The sequence below is a fragment of the Labrus mixtus genome, chromosome 6, assembly GCF_963584025.1.
Source record: "Labrus mixtus chromosome 6, fLabMix1.1, whole genome shotgun sequence".
Taxonomy (NCBI): Eukaryota; Metazoa; Chordata; class Actinopteri; order Labriformes; family Labridae; genus Labrus; species Labrus mixtus.
In genome coordinates, this window is record NC_083617.1 from 18070628 (window position 1) to 18093159 (window position 22532).

At 40.7% G+C, this 22532-nt stretch overlaps 1 protein-coding gene across 1 annotated transcript in view; it reads right to left on the bottom strand.

Moving 5' to 3' along the window:
* Nucleotides 1-22239, bottom strand: part of LOC132975633 (uncharacterized) — a 60741-nt gene extending 38502 nt beyond the window's left edge. Inside the window, exon 1 of the mRNA XM_061040325.1 lies at nucleotides 21079-22239. Within this exon, the coding sequence (XP_060896308.1) occupies nucleotides 21079-21189 (111 nt within the window). The 5' untranslated portion in view covers nucleotides 21190-22239. The remainder of the gene's footprint in view (nucleotides 1-21078) is intronic.
* Nucleotides 22240-22532: the final 293 nt, after the last annotated feature.

A 22532-nucleotide genomic window follows, 5' to 3' on the forward strand; every position in this document is an offset into this window, starting at 1 on the left:
CGGCAACATAATCAGTTATATCTTAGACCCATTTTTAGCACATATTTGAGGAATGAATTTCAGAGTAGATTAAATGCAGTTAAACCAATACATCATGTGTGAGCTGAGGCAGTGCGTGTTGTGAAAAGGAGGCGATATATTCAAGCATCTGCATTATGAATTATTAATGAAACACAGAGAAAAGTGTACAGTCTTCTTAATCAAGGAGAAACTGAAACTAATTACAACTTTTTGATAATGCAATTGAATCAGTTGGCCTTACATATTGAAAATGTGAAAACGTGAATCAGAAAGATGTGATCTCAGCGTGATAGCTTTACCAAGCATCCAGACGTCTTTAGCTTTTAGTTTAAATTCTGTTTCAATGCACATGGTTCACTCCCATTGCTCCTTTCAACCCAGTTTGCAGCAGCAGGAAGCTTAGCGAACCTCCTCTGATAAATCTACTGTACATGACCTGCCCAACAAACTCAAGAAAGAAAAAAAGAAGCAATACTTAAAGGCTGGGTTGGTCATTTTTCGAAAAAAAAACTAGCATGATTTTGAAAGTAGCATTCCCTCAGTGCCTCGTCTGCACCCACCCCCTCCCCTCTGTGCTCCCTCAAAAGCCACGCCCCTAACTTACATGCACAAGCGCCATTGGTCCAGAAGCGGACCTCAGCTCATGCTTCGAGTGTGGGGTAGTGCATGACTGGGGTAGAGAACGAGCAGGGAGACATGATTGGTTCATCAGATTGGTACCTCGTGGCAGACGTTGGTCAGTTTTTACAGGCTTACAACTGCTACAGACGACAGATTTTCTAAGTTCCTTTTTCAGATCACATGAATTATTAATATCTGTCAGGAGCTAGAGACAATTTCAACCAAAATCTTTAAAAGTGTATCGGAGAAAATAACCAACCCTGCCTTTAAGAGTTAAGTTACATGTAAAGTTAAATACTTATTATCTAAAGATATCTTTATCCATTATCTCCTCGGGAGCTGCGTCGAGGAGAACAAAAGAGTGATCACTGGATGTAAATTAATCACATGGACAAATGAGTAACTCCAAATAATAAATGCATGTACCAAGGCTCCTCTGAAACATTTTTTTTTTTTTTGCTGAGTAGACAATATTTCACGTGTATGAATAATGTATTTCTTTTCATCCTGATTTTCGGTGTGCTTTGTGTTTATTGCTTGTGTTCATATCACAGTGCCAAGGAAAAATGTGATTTATTGGGCAGTCAAACTACATGGGCAAATTCCAAATGCAGTTGTAGCCTTAATGAAGCTGGTAAGTAAAAAAGGCCCTTTAGTATCATCGCATGAAAGTGAACTCTGCTCCAGAGAGAGACGAGAGAAGACTTCAGACAAAAACTTTTTTTTTTGTTATTTGAGTTGTTAATTAAATAAAACACTATGTTAAGTTCAATCAAGCTTTTTTTTTTTTTTGATTCAAATTAAATCAAAGTTTGTAACCTTGAGCTTAAAGCACTTGATTTTTTTTCAAAACTTTCAAGACTGTGAAATTTAAAACTTGGTGGAACATGATTGGCTTCCAAACTTGTACGCTATTGCATGTCTCAAATTGAGATTTAACACCCTTCAGCCTTCCTTTATCTGCACATACATCATCCTGCACAGTGAAGGTCAAAAAACCAAGAGAGGTTACAATTAGCAAACCACATTTTTTGAAGAAGAAGGAGAATTATAAGGGTTGAAATCCTCAGCCAATGGACATGGAATAAAGTTGGAAAGTGTTGATAAACAGTCTAGCACAGTGTTCGTGTTGGTCTTTCATGGGATTTAACAGAGTGATGGTTAGGGGGCTCCTTGAGTGGTAGCTCACTGCCTGTTGTGTGAATGGGGGAATGATGGGGGGGAAATATAAAGTGCTTCGGTTAAAAGTGTTATTTAAATGCATCCCATTTACCAAGTCTTGCTTGAACTGCTTTGTGCTGCAGGTTTCAGAGCTGTTTTTCACCCTGTCTATTGCTTTTACATCAAACCTTTCCCCTGACGGCTGTCTTGTCCTCGAGTAGATTGTACTCTGCATGTACAGTAATAGTCCCCTTCATGTGAAAGTTATACATTACACACTCTAACAGTTGAACTGACAAATGCAAAGTACAACCTTGCTGCGCCCTACCTCGATCCCTCCCGTCTGCACCGGCCATAACTAATTTTTCCCCTCTCACCTAATCTCTATACATCTCTTTTTATTCTCTGGCCTGCGATCACTCACTCTCCCCCGCTACATCTTCCTCCATCACCTTGCCTCCCCCCCCATTCCCCCCCCCTTTCCTTTTTCACTCCCCCTTCTTCTCATCTGTCTCCCGTCTCTCCCTCTCGCTCTCTACCCCCATTTCTCTGCCATCTTCAGATCTATCTCTTTCTCTGTCAGGGGTAAGAGGAGGCAGAGTATCATTTAGAGAAGATAGCTTTCGCAGAAATGCCGATGCACTCACAAACACACACACACACACACACACACACACACACACACACACACACACACGGGTAAGCCCGGCTACCCTATGTCTCCCAGTGTTTCTCTGTTTTGTGGCAGGCAGCTGCTAAACTAGATGTTATTAAGTGCAACTGGTGCCCAGTTTTTGGGGGTGAGCTTGTGAAAAGAGAGAGTAATAGAAAGAGAGGAGTGGGAGTGAAAGAAATGGGAGGGGGAGGAAAGAAGGAAAACAGTGAATAGAGAGAGAGACGAGGCGGGGGAGATGGAAACAGGAATGAAACACAGGAAAAAGCGAGGCGGGGGGAAAAGCAATCCTGTTGGCGCTGATAGATTTCTAGAGGAACAATGTTATCTCTGTCTCTCTTGCTCCACACACACACACACACACACACACACACACACAAACATGCAGACACACACCTTGTAATAGAGAGAGTGAACAAATCTTTGTGGAGAAGTACATGTAACCGCATTCTTTATTTTACAACCAAGATTCAGTCAAAAGGCAGCACGGCAGACTTACAAAGAAGTCAAACCGGCCAGAAATAGAAACACATTCACACTCATAGCCGCATACAAATTTGTGTTTGTGTGTGCAAGTTTGAGTGTGTGTGTACTGGCTGTGGCATCTCAGTTGTTGGTTTATTTACATTCCACGCTGCATGGAGGCGTGTAGTGAGGAATAAGGTAAACCCTGGAAAGCCGGAAATAGCAGTGACCGAAAATCTGAGACGTGATATTGGAGCTGCTGCGGTGAGCGGGGGACAAAGACAGCTCAATATAAAATACTCTAAATGCTTCTGATTGGTTAAGTTGACCACACGATGTGAAAGAAAAGACAATATAGCAGCTCCAGAGTGACACTCCTGAGTATCAAATCTTGTTTGAGTGTAATTTGCTCTCTCAGCTATAGTCAGCATGGATTCAGTTACAACAGATGAATAAAGGCAACTAAGAGCCATGCTAAATAAGACCTCAAAACAACTAATACAAAGTGTCTCAGACTTCCTCCTCGCCACACTTTATTTGTGTCATATTCTTTTAGCAAATGTTGCTCTGCAAGTATTTCACTATAATTAGATTTAGCAACATTTTTAAAACAGTAACCAGAGGATGTTACTGAGAAGTTATCATTTGTTTTATACATACCAAACAGTGTGTTCAGCTTTCTAATAATCATCATATTTACACCATACATACTTTATTTGTACAATGAACAACCAATAACTGTGCCAGAACTAGAAGCCATATGATAACAATGTTAGAAAGAGATACCTTGTCTCGCAGAATACAGTTTAGATTTGAAACACAATCAATAGTTGTGGATATAATAGGATTTGATTAGTTGAGGAGTTGTTTGTTTATCTCTTTCTGAGACATTGAGGTCCATTATAACTGCTTCGAACTACAAACCCACATTTGGTGAGCAATGGATACTCAAGAAAGAGAATTTCTTTTGAGAGGTGCTTAAACATTTTCAGCACACGACAATAAAAGCCCTTAAGGATTCAGACCTGAAAGCTTTTACTTTGTTGAGCTCAGCCCCCAAAATATGAGCACCCTGAGAGTCAAAATACATCCAGGTCGATTCTAAACAGTGAATAAATGCAGGAAGGTTTTTGTTTGTTCCTGTGCTTTCCAAGACCAAGAAAACAGAGACGGGTCAAATCCTTCAAAAAATCCAAAGTGTTTAAACTCTAAATGATTGGGGGGGGGGGGGGGGGGGGGGTAGCATAGTGGTTAGTGTCCCCCCCTATGTATGGAGGCTATAGTCATCCAAGAGGGCGACTCAGGTTCAAATTCGACCTGTGGCTCCTTTCCCGCATTACTAGTCGGTTAAATAAATTGATACTTTAAAATGTTGGCCATCAATGCCATAGTCTGGCTGTAGCTCCAGTTTATGTTCCTGCTCCCCCTGCTCTGTGTACACAGATGTAAACAAGCACAGTGAACGGATAGCGTCTCATCAGAGCAGCGCGGTTTGGCAATATTTTGATCTAGAAATAAGTTGTACAAAGGCTGTTTCAGGTTAAACTGGCATATTGACGGGAGCAATACACAAACCACATATAGCACAGGCATATGGATGGAGGAGCAAAGGCTGGTGTTAGCATTTTTAATGCTAGCCACACTCGGCAAACCAAATCACATAATTTTACCTGCAGACAATTTTACATAAATTGAGCTCAAATTGGAATGTTTTCTGAGCGTTTCCTTACCTTTTGTCACTTAGTCTAAATGTAACTTTCTGTTCAACCGACTAGTAAATTAGTCAGAGAGGAACATCACTACCTGTCAAACTAAATTAGGAACTTAGCTTTCTTACCTCATCCCACCCCAACTCATACCGAACAAAAAACTCATCATTGTTTGCAGTTTTTTGTCTAATTTAGCTTTAACCTTGATCTCTAGACATCTTTAAACCTCAACCGTGTTATATAGGGCTCAGGAACCTGGGAATATCAGTGACAAATCGGTCAACAGGCTGCGGTGAAGGAGCGACAGAGGCAGCAGAGACAATTTGAGGATTTAAGAAGGCATCTGATCTGCAGAGTCGACCACGAGGCGATGGGACCAGACGGCGAGGAAATGGAGACGCTTTTTCCACAATGCAACACAACCAATCATGTGGCATTTTACACTCATCGCAGACGGTCACAAAGTGGCGGCTGGTGTGTGAAAGATTCAACCGGATCAGCCGCTGATTGCCCGTACACACTTGGTGGTGAAAAAAACCAATGTGTCGCCTCGTCATTTTATGATTATTTTTTTTTAAATAAATGTGGCCTTTTGTCTGTGCGAACCTGTCAAAATTAGATTAGTTTTCCACGGCAAGCATGGCCTGTACACATAAACAAACACAGTACAAGTAACACACTGTCAGCTGGGAGTGCACAAACACTCAGAAGGACAAACTGACACACACACACACACTTAAGGATAGACTTCCTATGTGTCAGGCCAATTCATTTTGCCACAAGTGGTCCCAGATTGGATCTGGTCAGAGTCCCATTACGCCTCACCTTGGCTGACCTTAAGCTGCCCCACCCAGACCCCCAACACACACAAGTACACGCTTACACATGCACATATACCCAGACAAGTGTGCTCTCAAAACTATATTGGGTACACACACACACAGATGGAGGTAGCCTCACCCAGAAACAGGTCAGGCTATCAGGAACAAGAGCAGACACACACATGCAGACACACACATGCAGACAGAGAGCTATTGATTGTGTGTAACGTTATCTAGATGGGATCATTTCTATCGATTTAGAAAGAGGGGTCACTCTGATCAATGCTATCTGTTCGTCTGCTGTGTCATTAGAGCAGAGCCTGAGTGCTAAAATATCGGACCATCTTTCTTTCCTCTTTGAAAGGCCACAGAGCAGGAGAGGGAATTACTGGTTTGATCTCAGGTATCAACAGCAGGGACGACACTGCCGACGTGCCCCAGAGCAAGGGCATCTCTATGTCATCTGTTGTTTTACGCTGTTGAGTCAGCTCAGAAGACTTGTGTAGACCGTAAGCTTACAACCGCCAAACAGAGATAACAGAGGTAGCAGATCACAAGGGAAACCGTTTGAAAAAAGAAACACTGTTGTCTAGTTGATGTTCGGTAGTTGTATTTGTTATTTTTTTTTTTTCTTTAATTGTAGGCTGTAGATCACAAGAAAATGTGATAAAATCGCGATTTTGCAAAAAAAAAAAAAAAATCATGATATGATATTTTCCCCATATCGCCCACCTCTATAATAGTCCATGTCTGTTGGCTGTTCTGTATATGTTGCTTTGGTATGACAACATAAAAAAACGGCACACCATTATTTCTTCAGTGGCTTGTTAAATGGGACAGTAATTGGGACAGTATTTCAATAAATTAAAAAACTTGAACCAAATATTTGTTAAACATTTACTATTAATGTGATGATGACAATGATATCATTTTGCTAAAGAATGAAGGTCTGTGTGTAGGTGCTCTCAACTTTCTTTGAAAGAGAAATGTTACGGACATTTTATCTCAGCCATTTTTTTGTCTCTCTGTTGAGACCAAAGCTTTACATTTAATATAACTTTTACTTCAGTCATAAACCATTTCCTCATGTTAGTAGGAATTAGATGCACATATGTCAGCGCGTGTCCTTGTGTTTGTGTGTATCTGTGTGTGTCCCTGTCCCCCTCAGGCTGTTGTGACCAGATGTGTCCCTTTATGCCCATGAGTTTTTGCACCACTGCTCCTTTAACTTCATCACGCTCAAACTCATTTATACACACACAATCTCTCACACATATACACACATCTGAATTAATAAAAAGTCCACCGTTAAAACTTTAATCTAAAAGGTTTCCCAGAAGATGACTGCAAGAGAAATCTTATGACACAAACAAAAAATTAACGAGTCAACAAGTTGTAAAAAGTCTGTCAGTTAAATTAGTGTTCATTCATTCATTCACTATCTGGACTCTAATAAGTAAATGTTCCTTTCATTTTGGCTTGATTACTGAGTTTTTCTTATTTTATTTAACTGTGGAGCTACCTGACCTCCAGGCGTCTTTATTTAGAAGCGTTCCCTCGAGTATCGACAAAAATGTTTAAGGATTTATCCCGCTTCCCTTTAGCTGTGAGGACATGAGGTTGACACAATGGCAGGAGTGAATACTCTCCCTCTTCACGCACACACAGTTTCTGATTATCTATCTCTATCTATCTCCCTCCTTCACACACACACACAATCACACACACATACACATTCACACAAGCAGAATCGCCTCCAGTCAAGCGTGTCTTATTGGCCTTCTGTTTGACTTCCTATTCGGCTCAGTGTGTGTCGGTGTGTCAGCGTGCGTGTCTCAGTATGAGGGTGTGAGAGATCCAGATGGAGATGGGTTTATAATCACGGGACAGTTGTTGTTTTTATTATTATTTTATGGTTGTTTTTACTGCTCACTAAACTGAGAATGAAGAGTGGAGAGAAGGTAAGAAAACAGACGAGGAACAAGGGGAGCAAAGCAGCAAAAGCAGGGGGAAGAGAGAGAGAGGGGTAACGTGGACAAAGGGGAGAACAGGTTCACAAACAGGTGATAAATAAGAAGAAAGGATTTTAAGGCCTTGTGCAGTCAAATAGAGGAGAAACTTGACTAAACAAAAAAGAAAGGACTGACAATATCAATGACTATGATAAGATTAGAAAAGGGGAATACAAAGTAGACAGAGAATGGGGTGCAGGTAGCCTAGTGGTTAGTGCGTGGGCCCCATGTACAGAGGTTGCAGTCCTCAGAGCTGACAGTCCCATGGTTCAAATCCGACCTGTGGCTCCTATGTAATTCCACAGTCTCCCTCTCACTGATTTCCAACTCTATCCACTGTTCTGTTTCTACAGTAAAGGCATTAAAAGCCCCAAAAATTCAAACAAAAAAGTAGGCGAAGAAGAAAAATGAAATATATATATAAAAATAATGAAATAATAAAAAGGGGAAAGAGAAAAATAAAATGAAGTCAAATGGATAAGAAAACAAGGTTTTCTGTCCTTTCAAAACAAAGACAAGATGACTGGGGAAAAAAAACGGAAAGGAGAAAAAACAAATGTAAGACAATAGTGAAGAATGGGGAAGGTATGAAAGACGAGTCAGAAGGTTTCCAATAGTTAGTTTTACTATCCGCCAAACACATTTACTAAAATGTGGGCAAATCTCTGCGGGCTTCCATGACAGCCATGACATTCCCAATTACAGGGAAGTTTTCCCAATTTATGTGGATTTTCAAATCTTGATGTTAAAGGGAGTCTCGGGATGCCTCTTCACAGTTTGTTCTGCACTTCACTTTCAAAACAGGGGAAGGTTGAGACTAGAAATCTAAGCAGACAATGACGTGAAAAAACTGAAGGCTGTTTTCACACTTTAAACCTAACTGTGATACATTAAAAATCAGGATGATAATCTGAAACAGTCCCTTTCATGGCTGGTGATGCTAATATACCATTTTTTCATTTGGTGCTATTAAACCATTTCAGTAGAAGGGCTAGTTGGATATTTTAGACATTTGGATGTACCGGTAATTCTATTTTTCTCTTACCTTCTTTGCTCTTTTGTACTTTGTACTTGCACACTAAAATTGTAAATCCAGCAAATGTCTTGGGGAGAGGACAGGAGAAGACTGAAGTACAAAACAAGGAGAGGAGGAGGGCTCATTGAAACAAGGAGAGACAGAAGAGGGGTCAAAGGAAACAAAGAAGGGAGAGGGTCGATAGAGAAAACGCTAAAGAAAGAGGAGAGAAGTACTAGACTAAAAGGGGGAGGAAAGGAGAGGAGTGATGAAAAGAGGAAAGGACAAGTGGAAAGCAAGGGAGGAGAAAGGTGCCAAGTTAAGTACAAATGAAGGCAAAACGTGGCAAAGTTAGAGGACGACACAATGCTGTAAAGACTTAACTGAACGAAGAGAAGGAAGAAAGGCATAGAATTAACAAAAACAAACGGGAGGAAAAGGTGTCAGAGAAGTGATGGAATAAAAGTTGCAAATGTCTTGTTGCGTGGAGGAGAGAGGCAACAATGGGAGGAGAGAAGAAAAACAAAAGCAGGTAAAGGGAAGAGAAGAGAAGCAAAGTATAAGTTTGGATAAAGAACGGTTGAAACAGAGAAGAAAGAAAGTGAAGGGAAAGAACCGAAGAAGAAGATGAAAAGCGAACAGAGGGAAGGAAAGGGTACAAGAAGAGGTGAGCAGGAAAAAACAGCTGTGAGAGCCAGTGGAGTGGGGCTGAGCTCTCACCATTGCTGTGCTCCATGAACAGGAGGTTTTGGTTATGAGAATTAAAAATAAAAAAACAGTATGGTGAATTCCACCATCTTTTCATTTTGATTTTGATTTGATTGGCTGCTTCGGAAACTCCAAACTCACATTGATGAGCGCTGCGACTACACATCTTGAAAAAGGTTGAACATTTTGTAACTTTTATTCATGCACAAAAAGCAAAGAAGAGCGCCCAGCTAGCGTGCTGTAACAAAGGAAAACAATGGTTTTGCCATTTTTCTAGCAACGCATCTCTGTAACCCTTTTCACACACACGGAAATCTCCTGAAAAACTCAGGAGATTTGGCTAGGCTTAGTCTTTAGGCGAATGCAAACAGTCAAGTTTTTTCGTGCGGACTGCCCGGATTTTCTCTGGCCAGACCCCTAGTATTTTTTCTGCAGAAAGTCCGATTGAGCTGATGTCTGAACGCGACAGCATATACTCCGGAGAATTCACCTCGAGCCAATGGGACCCGAGTGACGTTTATATACAGTGACTGCCTAAAGTGTCTGCCCGCGACCACTACGATCTCCGTGCACGTAATTAAACGTCTGCATTATGTTTTCTGTTCATCAGTATGTTGTTCTCCTCTCTTTTGTGGATGTTGTCATTCCATTGGATTACACATATCATTGATATAAAGGCAAATATTCTCATTATAACGTCGCGTAGCGGACTCTGTTGCTTTGGCCGCTACTTCCGCGTTGTTTATTTACCTCACGTCTTACCTCGGGAAATCCCCCGCCCCCCCTCCCCTCTGACAGGGAAAGTCCCCCGCTGTGAGGAGCATATGTGAACGGCTAGGTCGGGAGAATCTCCGGAGCGGTCCTCCTGTAAATATCTAGATATTATCCGGAGTGCATATGTAAAAACAGCTTGTGTGATCTGGCCAATTTTCCACGGTGTTGCACTAACAAAGAAAGTCATCCTGTCAATGAATGGATGTGTCTGATCAGAAAACTTCTGACTTCCTTAACAACTAAATCGCGGCCTGTTAAAGGTAGGATGGTCCTCGGCCCTTTGCTGCATTTCATCCCCCACTCTCTCCTCCCAACATTTCCTGTCTCTTTTTTAGCTGTCCTCTCTAAAAAAAAAGGCAAAAAGCCCCCAGAAATAACTTTAAAAAAAAACTGTATTTAGATTAATTTTGAGATTTAGTCTTTCACTCAAGCTCACCACAAATGTATGGTGAGATATCCATGAATCTGACCCATAGACTGTATAAAAAGACAGACTATATACAGCTCCCCAACAGGGAAGCCATAATATTTGGAGATCCCTCCTTCTAAATTGTAATCATAAACTCTGTCTCCTCCATATTAACAGAAGGGGCATGAGTCAAACCAAAAAGTCAAAATACACCTCTTAGATGTTTTTTCAAACATGTTTTCTCTAGTTCAGCTCTGGTGAGAAATGTGATTCCTGCTGCAATGTGTGCAATGGTTTTAGCAGAGGAGGAACGACGAGAGGAAATATTAACACAGACAAAAGAGACATTCAACTTCCATGACCTCGAGTGTCTGCTTTCAAACAAACAAAAGATTCTGCTTTTGACTGTAACCACCCGAGGACCTTTGCAGTTTTATTTTTGAGTAATATAGGCTATGAGTTTCAGTTAGTAAGGGGCGGGACCTGCCGATGCCTTCTGGGATAGACTCAGGCTTCAAATAATGCCTCTAGCGCAATTTAGCAGCATCCGACGCTGAGAGGATGGCTTCACTTCTGTAGAACTGGAGCAGGTGGAGATGCATTGTCTTTCTTTATACGACCCAACCATCAAACCTTTTTGCTTTGGAGGACCAACGTGCTGTATCAATGCTGTACCCTCACTGTGGGTGCAATATGCCAGCACTGTTTTGCTCAAAGAATTTAAAGCAAACCCTCGATGATGACTAATTTTTTTTTACGCCTTCCTTGCAGGACCTCTGTATAAAACGAGCTCATGTTTCATGCAGTGAAAATTAACACATTTTCATTTCATTTAAAGACTTTTTCAGAGGCATTGACATTACTGACAAAGAATTGGGATGAAAAAACTCCTGCGCTCAGCTATTACTGCTCTAAATAGTCTGCATACTGTAAGTGCCTTGTGCAGTTGAATTGTTCATGTCGGTTTATACCTTGTTTTGACAGTTTCATTGTGTATAGGCTCAAAAGAAATGTCTCCTATAGAGGACAATAAAGACGGAAACTGAGTGACAACAACAAACAAGAAAAAATGGTGGCATGACTGCAAATTTTGAGAAAAAGAGAAAGGGAAATGAGAGGAGTAACAGATTTGTGTAGGAAAGGTAAGAAGGACAGGAAGGAGGAGCTACTGGATATACGATAAGAGGAGAAGACAGGTTTACAGGAAAGCAGATGTAAAGATAGAAGTAAAGGTAGAAAAACAACACATACACAGATTTCATCAACAACAAACTTTCTCTATGAATATTAAAGTTTTTTACTTTTCTCCATCTGCTTGCATTTCCTCTGTCACTTTCTCTCTCTCAGCCTCTCTCTCTCTGTACCTCCCACCACATTCGCAGGGTTCATCTAAGTCGCATTGACGCCCACTCACCTCCAACATGCTACCTCAGTTTCCATGGTAATCGAGTAGCGACCGTTCTACATAAATATATTAGTTAACATTCGGCACTCCACAACTCATTAAGAATGTCTTTGGATGAGAAATTCATCTCTCAGGGTGTTGTTCTTCTTAAAGGGGCCACCACAGTCAATTTACGAGACTATTTTTTTAAGTTCCTGCGAGTGTTTGCGAGCGCTGAACCTGTGAGGTTGTAGTAGGAAAAAGCTGCTCTGTGGAGCGTAACATGATGGTAAATGTGTCCCCGGGGGATTTCATGAGCATGAGAGCACATTTTCTATTCAGAACTCATGAGAGAGTCAGAACAAAGCTTATTTGGATTTCAATGCTTCAACAGAATCAGTTGTTCATTCAGCATATATAACACATGTTAATATTAACCCTTTGATAACCAGCGACTTCTGTTTCTGGAGAGTTGTTTTTGTGTATGGAAGCAGTGGAAAGTTTCCCTGACAGCAGAATTGGAATAAACATATTGTGCCTGACATCACGACTGACCAACATCACCCCACACACACACACTCACACACACACTCTCACACACACACACACACAGACAGACAGCAATCCGCCTCCTATCCCCCTCTGCATCTGTTCCACAAGCTTCTGTATCTCAATGAGTTTTCAAAATGTGTTTTTTATTGATTTTATTCGGAAAAGCCTGTCCTCTTAAACACCTTTTAAAAAGATAATCTGTTCACTTATCCATGGTTCTCACAGACTAACCTAAGCTATAGATCATGATTCATCTTGTACACCACCAACAGGCAACAATGTTCTTTCCTAACCATAGACAGCAAATATTGAAATATATGATCACACTGAATCATCTACCAAGTAAGGTATGGCAAGCGCAGCATTTAATGCTAAAATACTGTATCAATACAATTAGGCTACTGAGGGTGTGGGTAATGGAGGTTATTAGGCTTTTGAATCCAGACTCAAGTGGCCACTCTTGGAACTAAAACTATATTGCACTTCAGCCCTTGCTTTACTTTTCAACATTTAAGGTTGCCGCTTGGACGTCACTCACTGATTTGTGGTGTACAGATTTCAAGACTATACAGGAAAATGCTTGTTTTAAAGAGGACATATTATATCCCTTTTCTTCCTTTTCAAACAGTCTCCTGTGGTCTAAGTGAAACATCTGTGCTGTGCTTTGGTCCAAATATAACAAGCACCAGAGGAGGTTTGTGACCCTGTAAAAACCAGCTCTCTCAGAACGCTCCGTTTTGGTGTGTGTCTCTTTAAATGCAATGCTTTTGTGGATCATTTAAATACGGGGACATGACACCCATGTTTATGTGACGCGAGAACAGAAAACTTCAGGTCAAATTGCAGCTTGTCAATTTTCATCTGAAGGTTGCTGTGTTTTCAGTGACAGGTATTTTTTGAAGATAAAAAAAGGAAAAACACAGATAGTGAAAGGAGAAGTGAAAAATGTGGAACAAATAGTGAGCTCCTACACACAGCTAGGCTATATTAACATGACTGTACTTGTACTATAATGTTTGCTGCTTTTGCAGTTCAGTTTAATAATGTGAGTGTTCTCAGGCGAGTGTTTTCCAAGTGTAAATAGAGGTTACATATTTATGTTTATGTGTACATTTACATTTCATGATTCTATGAGCACTGAACAACAGCATATGCTGAGTCTGAGCAGTTGGCTTCTTGTCAAAGCCTAATGGGAGTGATGTTACATGTTCACAGAGTCTCTTGTTCCAGACATGGCGTGAGGATATTATGGAGATGAAGATTTTAAGGAGCATGAGTTTGTTGGATTTTTTTTTTTTTTTTTTTTTTTATCAAAACATGTTTTTCCAAAGTTGAATCACTATCCAGCAGCTCATTAAGTCTAGCTTTTGGTGATTTGCAAGCTGCAAGTGTCTATAAATACTTTCAGAGGATTAGAAATTTGCCTCAGCTACAAGTTTTTTTTTAGACCTAACATATAGAGGCTTTTTTCTTTTACTTTGATTATGGATGTTCTTTTTTATTTCTTGACTACACCACGTGTGGCTCCTTATTTTTTAGGTACTGTAAAGTGGAGTACATGTGAATGTGGGTTAATCCATGTTCCTGCTTACCAACTCATTTCTATGTTTGTTTACTGTTTTTCTACTTTATGTGGCTTATTTTTAGTGGGGAGAAAAATAAATCTCTGCTGATGTATAGTATATAAGGTGAGTTGTATTGAAGCCTAGAATCAATATTGATGATATGAATATATGTTTTTATATATGAATATAAATACACTTCTAAATGTATTTATATTGATAGTGATATGAACATATTGAATGTGTCTTCCTCTGAATTTCGTATTTAAAGGAAAAAATGAAATGTTAATACAAAGATGAAGACATAGGGAGTGTTTTAAAAGTTGTTCTGAAATATTTTAACTTTGAAACTTCATGATGTCTCATATGTGCCAAGAAAACAACTTGTTGCTTCAGCCAAGTAGTCAGACTGTGTCAGAAATTTACACACATGCACGTACTGCTGTGTCACACAAACACACTCATGCAAAGTCATGTGGACATACACGCACACACACGTGCACGCGCGCACACACACACACACACACACACACACACACACACACACACACACACACACACACACACACTTGCACTCTATCTCTCCCTTTGGAGCAGATGGCTCCACAGTCATAGCTGATGTTTCACACATCAATGAAGCACACCATGTACTCACAACTACTGAAAACACACACACACACACACACACACACACACACACACACACACACACACACACAAGTTCAGGGCATGCAAGTCACATCAACACACTCAGAGGAACATGCTTGCACACATACATAACCGCTCAAACCCAGGCAAGCCGACTGTTTACTTCACAAAACACGCACAGAAACGCACATATACACACACACACATACACACACACACACACAAAGACACATATAGTCATTTAGTCACATGCACTAATGCACACGCGTGCACTGAGCGTCCTCATCAGTGCTAATTTATGGAGTGAGGAGCCACATTGTTGGCATCTTAGCCCAAATCTAATAACAGACACCACTCTCCCCCCCCCCCCCCCCTCCCTCGCACACACTTCAGGCTCTTACGGCTGAGAGGCAGTAGGTTACAGTGCAGTATTGTCATGGGTGTTGTTAGGCCTGATGTCAAATAGTCGATAGCAGTGAGTGAGAATATTGCACCATAACCTGGCAGCTCAAGGACATTATTACTTTTACAAGACAGTCAGCAGCACCTCTGCTTTTAATTGAAAACACAACATTAAAGTGCAAAGCTCTAATAAATAAAAATAAACCAGTATACAGTTAAATAGTCCCCTTTTTTTTTTTTATTACTTCTTTCAGGCATGAGCTCTTTGACATAAAAAGGCTTCCTCAAGAGCATCATGGCGTTCCACACATGCGGCTCAGGAAGCCTCCCAAACAAAATAAATTGCTTGAAAAAAGATCACTGCAGGGAATAAATTATGTGCTCAGAAGGAATTTGATGTCAAATCTTGTGCCAAGTAGGGTGTAGAAAATAAGCATTATTTAACTTACTGGAATCAATGTTTCTATAGCAACATAACTGTGGCCTCACTGATGTTGGGAAAGGTGTGAAAAATTCCCTGACAGCTGGTGGGCTATCATGAATTAATGTTGCAGCAAAGTAACCTACCTGAGTTATATAAAAATATACACACACATGTATGCATGCACACTTCATCCTGAATGGTTTTAAATGTTGCTTTGATAAATGAAGGCTCCGGACGGCTCAGTGTATCTTTTGAGACGAGCAGTGTTGACAGCATGAATAGTAACACAGAGAGACACAGGCAACATGCCCAAATATCTTTGGCACAGTCAGGCAATTAAGGTGGAGAAAAAAAAACAACATTTGATTCAGGGTGTTAGGATGATTTATTTTCCCTTTAAAGAGGAGAGAAGAGGGTGATATCAGCATGCAGCGTGAGATCTGTTTGCTGTGTGCAGCCACTAAACGCTCACCTGTCGAAACAACAAAGTGTCATAAATTTCAGGGAAAACGAGGATAAAGCCTGAGAGAGCAGTTACGAAACAGAAAAGATTATGCACCAGGGGCTCGAAATTTACATTAAATTTGGAAACATAAAAGCAAGATGAAGGCAATTAAAAGTGTTTTCTTAAAGGGTCAGTTTACTCAAACCACATAAAATGAGAATAAAGATCAGTGGAGAATGAAAGAGTAAGTGTTGCAGGGACATAAATAAGAAAATGTAAAGTGTAGAATATGAGAAAATAGACGGTTGCCTGGTTTACCTAACTACTGTAATATTTCTTTAATCTCATGGAGCCCTGATAGCCTAGCGGTTAAATTGCACGCCCCGTGTACAGAGGCTACAGTCCTTGTCACAGCGGCTGTGGGTTGGAGTTCAACCTCGGCTCTTTGCTGCACGTCTTCCCCCGCTCTCTCCCTCCAACATTTCCTGTCTCTGGTCAGCTGTCCGATAAAATGAAGACAACCGTGGTCCAATAAAATAACAAAAACATGCTCGGAACTTGTACTATTACAAAAGAAATGCATAACAAAGCCGAGTGACAAACTTGTGCGTCTCCTGTGATTTTGTCTGCACACAACACAACAAAGGGAGGAACTCTCAACTTATTTGCCACTCCCTCTTGTCCAGAGTGACTTAAAGACGTACGATAGGCTCAGTTCTTTACACTTCTTACTAAAAGCATGTTCAGTGCAACAAGTGTGAGGTAATGTCTTTCATATCAATCTCCATTTAGTCAGAGTTACAATGCAAAAAAAAAAAAACAATGGCTCCAAACAAAGATAGACTTGACACTTACTCTGAAGAAGACTTAGAATAAAAAAAAACAATGGCTTCCTGAAACTTTAAGGAAAATGGTTCGAAACGTATATTTCAAAATTTTGAAGTTTTGTAAACTTCAAATGCAAAATACAAATGCACAAATATATATGGCTTAAAGTAGAGAGTACGATTTTGTTCATAATTTAGTGCAAAAAAAGTAAAATGGAAACATCTTTGTGTAAAAATGGGATTGAAGTTGAGTTCAAAGCAAACTGCAGACACTCATCCAACCCACTGATCTCTCACTTTACACTCTTTTGGCTTCAGACTGCTTCCTCTTTCTGCTATCATGCCCCTCTCACGCAATACCTTTGTGCTGGCACCAACATATGTCTCTCATTCCCGATGCACACAGCATGTTATGTGAATTTAAAATACATGATCGTTTCATGCAATTTCATCAGACGTGCCTGCGCTGGAGAAGTTGGCGATAACATTAGCTCTGGTACACGAGAACCCAAGGTGACTGGTTTATCGTCATGTGTGGTTTGTTCGCCAATTAAGTCTCTTGATATAGCTTTCTATTCCTGGACGAGGTGACGAACACAGTTGAATACGTGCCTTTGAAATTCCTCCGTTTTTTTCTTGTAATTAGAGAACATTTATTTATGGTAACTGTGAGCGGTGGAAACTGTACCTCGTGTTTTTGAGTTGTTTGTAGTTTAATAAGTCTCAATGCTGGATCTTGTGAATGTGTTAAAGCAGCTTCATTAGTTTGTCATGTGTGTAGTGAAGCACAATAATCAATGTGTGAGGAGACATATAACTGAACACCTGAGAAATTACAAATGTAGGTCTGGTATCAATGTGTGTTCGATTTAAAGGGGCTATATGTAACTTTTTACATGTATAAATCGTTTTTTATCGCCCATTAATAAATGAACGGTTAACTGATGTGGAAAAAGTAGATGTTCACTGTCTATCTGTGTTGCCTGTATAAAGTTTTTCCCCGGGTCGTATTTTCCGCGAAAGCTCCAGGAAGTGACATTTTATGTGCATTCTCAACGTCCTCCTCACTCCGCTCCGCTTACACAGATCAACAGTACAAACTCTTCACCTCCACTGCCAGAGGACGCCTTCCACACACTTCTATCCGCCCTAGAAGCTCATCAAACTCATCACACACTCCTGCTCTCAGCCAGTGCCTGCCGAGACTGTGGTTTGTAGGATGGAGAATGAATACAGACACACAGACTCCTTCACAGACTTTCACATGTGTATGACCACTTACCTCCTCTGTAAACATTATGCCGGTATATATCCAGTGTTTCGCGGCCGATGATGATGCTCGTTTGTGTATGTACGAGCACGTATGACGAGCACGCGAGAGAGAGCGAGCAACAGGTTACTGGTGCAGTTCGCCTAACGGCCATGCGGTATCGCTACAAACACAGTATTTTTGAAAGTTACATATAGCCCCTTTAAGTTGGAAAGTTGTTTAATTTGGAACATTTATTTACAAAAGGAATTATTTGAGACTATGCTTGAAGAAGTTTGAATTGGAGCTCAAAAAGGAATTTTGTTTATCCTGCAACAGTGTAATAATCTGATACAGAATTAAGTATATTACCGAAGGATCAGGTGTTCTCCTGATATAAAACTAACATTACAGATTTTTAAGGACTATGTTTCCAGTTTGAATTCAAAAGAATGAAAGAAGATGCGCTTTTAAAATGTAGTTTTAATGATAGAAATCAGTAAAGCCTCTGAGGACATCCCAGTGTCTAAAATCACAATAACTGTTCTGCCTGTGAATATTTGACAACAGGTTTCTTGATGTCACATTTAGTGGGCTACTGTATATATTTCTTTCTTCAGGGGTTTACTGCCTACTCCATCCATTAGTTGCTGGGACCAGTCTGTCAACTCAAGACCAAAGTGGCATCAACCCATCGACAAGCAAGCTATAACTGGCATTACTCACCATTAAGTGATAAAAGTATTTCAAGTAATATTTCTGTACACTACTTCTTCAAATTAGTAACTGTCACTTAATAATACCAAACTGTCCAAAAATGAAAAAAGTCAATGTTGAGGGTTTTTTTTTTAACCATCAAATCAGTCGTTGACAAATCAGAGCGGTGGTTATGTTTCTAACTATGGCGAGAAATGGTCCTGCAACAGTTTAACCCAAAGCTTAGCTGTCTCCATGTTGTTGTTTGGACCTGAGATTCACAGTGATTCTCTGTGAGGCCTAATCAGAAAGCAGATGTATTTACGTAGCTGTGATTGGTGAAAGCTGTGGTTGAGACTGACAGACAAACTGACAAAGTGAAGTCATCCAAAAAACACAACACATTAGAAGGTTCATTTGATTTCTGTCTCCTCTGCCTTGAGTCCTGATTTTGTATCGGGGGAAACATAGACAACATTGTGGTCCTGATAGGAGCATTAGGTCAGAAAACCATTCTATATATTGTTATATTGTTCCATTCAGAATATAAATAGTAGAGAAATATTTGTCCAAGTGTTTGGAGAAGTCACTGCACACTCAGCCTATAAAAATTTGATCAAGGCTCTTTTATTAACTGTGATCGGAGCCTCATGTTGCACGCAGCTCTTCATCAGGCTCAAGAAAAGCTGCACTGTGCCAGGGGCATAAAAACGCTCACTGCAACCACATGTTCATCTTCTTGTGTCTCCGGCTAAACACACTACTAGATTACATTGTCAGATTTGATAACACATTCCCAGCTCTGCTGTAATTCAGATTTGGGATTTGCCCTCCTTATTATTCATTAGAAACCATAAATATGCGTGTTATGCAAGTGTTACATTATGCATTCATGTGATAATGAAAAGTCCAACATCTGCATGTTGAGTTGCTGCAGCCAAACACAGTTTTAATAAGACGGCCAACAAAAGAACACAAACACGCGGCTGCAGCTGCAGGACACTTGAGCGCTGCCGCAGCCTCTATTGTGTTCCTTCCAGTTAATTACAGTCGGACTCAGGTGCATTGTTGATTTAGTGTATAAGGCCAGTCACTCACACAGACTGATGGCACCATCATTTCTCCACGGTATGTCATCATCATCTATGATTTATAACGGTTATTAAAAGTATTGACACAAGTTAAAGTGAAATATGGTCTGACAGTGATGACACGAGGCGCAGAGAACAAAGACGGGGTAAAAACCTGTGTTCAAATTATCACAATTTTACTCCAAATCGAGTCAGTACAAGACTCGAATGATTGCTAATACTCCAAAAATGAAACAGACATGTTTTAAAAGAGGTTAAAAGTTGTATCATTTTGGTTAATCTAGTAATAAATTGTATTAGAAAAAAGGACTTATTCCTGCTTAAAGGCGCATCTTGAGTTGTGCTTGTAATAATATGCTGTTCTGCCTCGACACTGCATCTCCACATCGTACATCATGATGTCTCTCTTCAAAGCCTGTGGGGACATTTTTGGAATGTCTCCACAAGGACTTACTGTAGTCGTGTTTGCTTGTGATGTTCAGGAAGAGTGAAGGCATAAGGTTTAACCGGAGTTTAGATTAAGAGAAATAATAAAGAAAGTGTGTGACTCATCTAGTCATCTTGATTCTTCCCACACAGCTGCAGGACTGCACACGACAGCAAGTTTCTCCCAACTACTGTTCATTCACATTTTATCAACGTGCACCTACATTTTTTTTTTTTTTATCTGTAGCCAGATTTTATTTTTGACACTTCTTTTTTTTTTTTTTTTTTTTTGCCTTTTTTTCTTCTTTAAATGAAGGAGTTTTGCAAATCTAAGTTCAAATGCACCGGCAGAATTAAGCATCAAACGGTCAACACTTGTCTTCTGCGTGTGTTTGTAGAAATAAGTGCTTAAGCACCGTGTCAAACTGAAGCTTAATGTAAAGAAGATGAAGAAGAAGAAAAAAAGTCCTGACTCTTTACTGACCTCAAACATCAAACATTTAAAATGTAGGACACAAGATGCCAACCATGTTTAAGTGCGGACTTGGAGCCAGAGGAGCTCTTAATGTAAGAGAGAGGGAGGAAAACCCTCTCCAGCTTCCCCCACCCCCCATCTTTCTGCATCTTTCTGCCTCAGAGTCAATTAACCTAATGGAAGTGGCAATTAATTAACCCGGCAAACACGATGATTAAGGACCTGACAATCAAGCGAGTGGGAGTGGTTTAAGTGATGCTGATTTAGAGGTAATGGCTTTTCTTTGATGCAGCAAATAATAGAAACAGAGACGCACATGCACTCTGGATTAAGCCAGATTTATGTCAATTAAAGGTGCTCAAAGCTGAAAGAGTCAGGGAAGAAGTTCAAGTATAGACTTTCTAATAGCAGTAAACCTACAATTAGGGCATCGAACAAATGTTTATAAATAAATATACCTTTTTTGGGGGGCTATTTTTCCTGTCTCACAGCAAAATAAAGGGCTTACCGTGTTTCTTGGTCCAGTGGTTCCTATTGGTCCTCTGAACACCCCCTTGATGCTCCTCAGTTGTCCGTCACGCAGGTGGGTGGAACTGATCACAATGTAGTAGCACGCCATTGGATTTAACTTTTTGAAACTTAAAGAACAATCGAGTGCTACTTTAAGAAGAAAAAAAAAAAAAAGTCGTCTTCTTCTCCTCCTTAATATTCTGCTCCGGCTCTCCTCATTTCCTCCTCTGCTTTATAGAGAAGAGGAGGGACTGAAGAAATAACACCAACAAAAAAAAAAAAAACAACAAAAAGAGGAAAAACTAGGAGCGAAGTGCCCCCCTCCTCTCCTGCTGCTGCTCTGATTTATTCTCTCTCTTCTCAAAGTTTTGTGCCGGTGACTCTCTGACTCTCCGCTCGTCTTCCCTCAGCTTCTGTCTCTTTTTAAATATTTCACCCTCTGCTCCTCCTCCCGCTCCTCTCTTATCCGGCTTCTCTTCCTCTAAATGTTTTTATTCTCTTTTTAAATTCTCTCTAGGTCTCCTTTTAATTATTTCTCACTTCTTTTTCCTCTCCAGATGTTTTGCCCCCATCTTTCATTCATCAATCTTTCCTTGTCATTGGCTCCCCTCAGCTTCCTCCTCCCTCTTATTCTTGCTGAGTCGAAATTTCTTGCCGAAATCTCAGCTTGCTCATTGATCAGCCTTGCAGTTCCTCTAACTATCTCCCGCCGGCTGCCTTCCTCTCTCTCTCTCTCTCTCTCTCTCTCTCTCTCTCTCTCCACTTCAACCCCCTCTTTGGTTTCCCCTCCCTCTAAGTAGAAAGCAGGGATACTTTTTCCTCCTCCCCTGCCTCTCTCTTTGTCTTTGTTTCTCTCTTTGCCTCCTTGTTAGTGAGGAGAAGAAGAGCTCAGTCTTTTTCTGTCAGAGGCGGGCGTGCAGCTTCCTCTCAGATGCTCCTCTCCTCTCCTCTGCTGCCTGCGCTGCATGTGTTCGCTCTCCTCCCTCCCTCCTCCTCCTCCCTCTCTCTGCTGATCTCTTGCTCTGTGGCCAGCAGAGTGGTTTGCTCCTCAGTTACCCGCGGTTACCATCTGCCCTTTTAACGCATGGAGTGCTGACGCTTGCTCTCTCCTCCCTCCCTCTCCAGCTCCATTCCTCCCTCTCCATCTCTCTCTGCCTCTCCTCTTGCTGTCTTTCTTCTCGCTTTAATCATCTCCTTCGCTCCCTTCTTCTCTCTTTCTCTCGAGCCAAAGGAGACAAGCTCCACCTACTGGCAAGCAGGAAGCACAGAGGGGAAAAGAAGAAGCAGCAGGAGGTGTTCTCTGATTTCATGCAGGTTATCTTTGAGAACTCTTATTTCATTAATCGTTTCATGTAGCCGCAAACAAATATTTTAGAATGAAAACAAGAATGGAGCTGGTTGTGATCTGGAACCCGAGGGCATGGTTTATGATCAGATCTCTGGTTCTGGTTT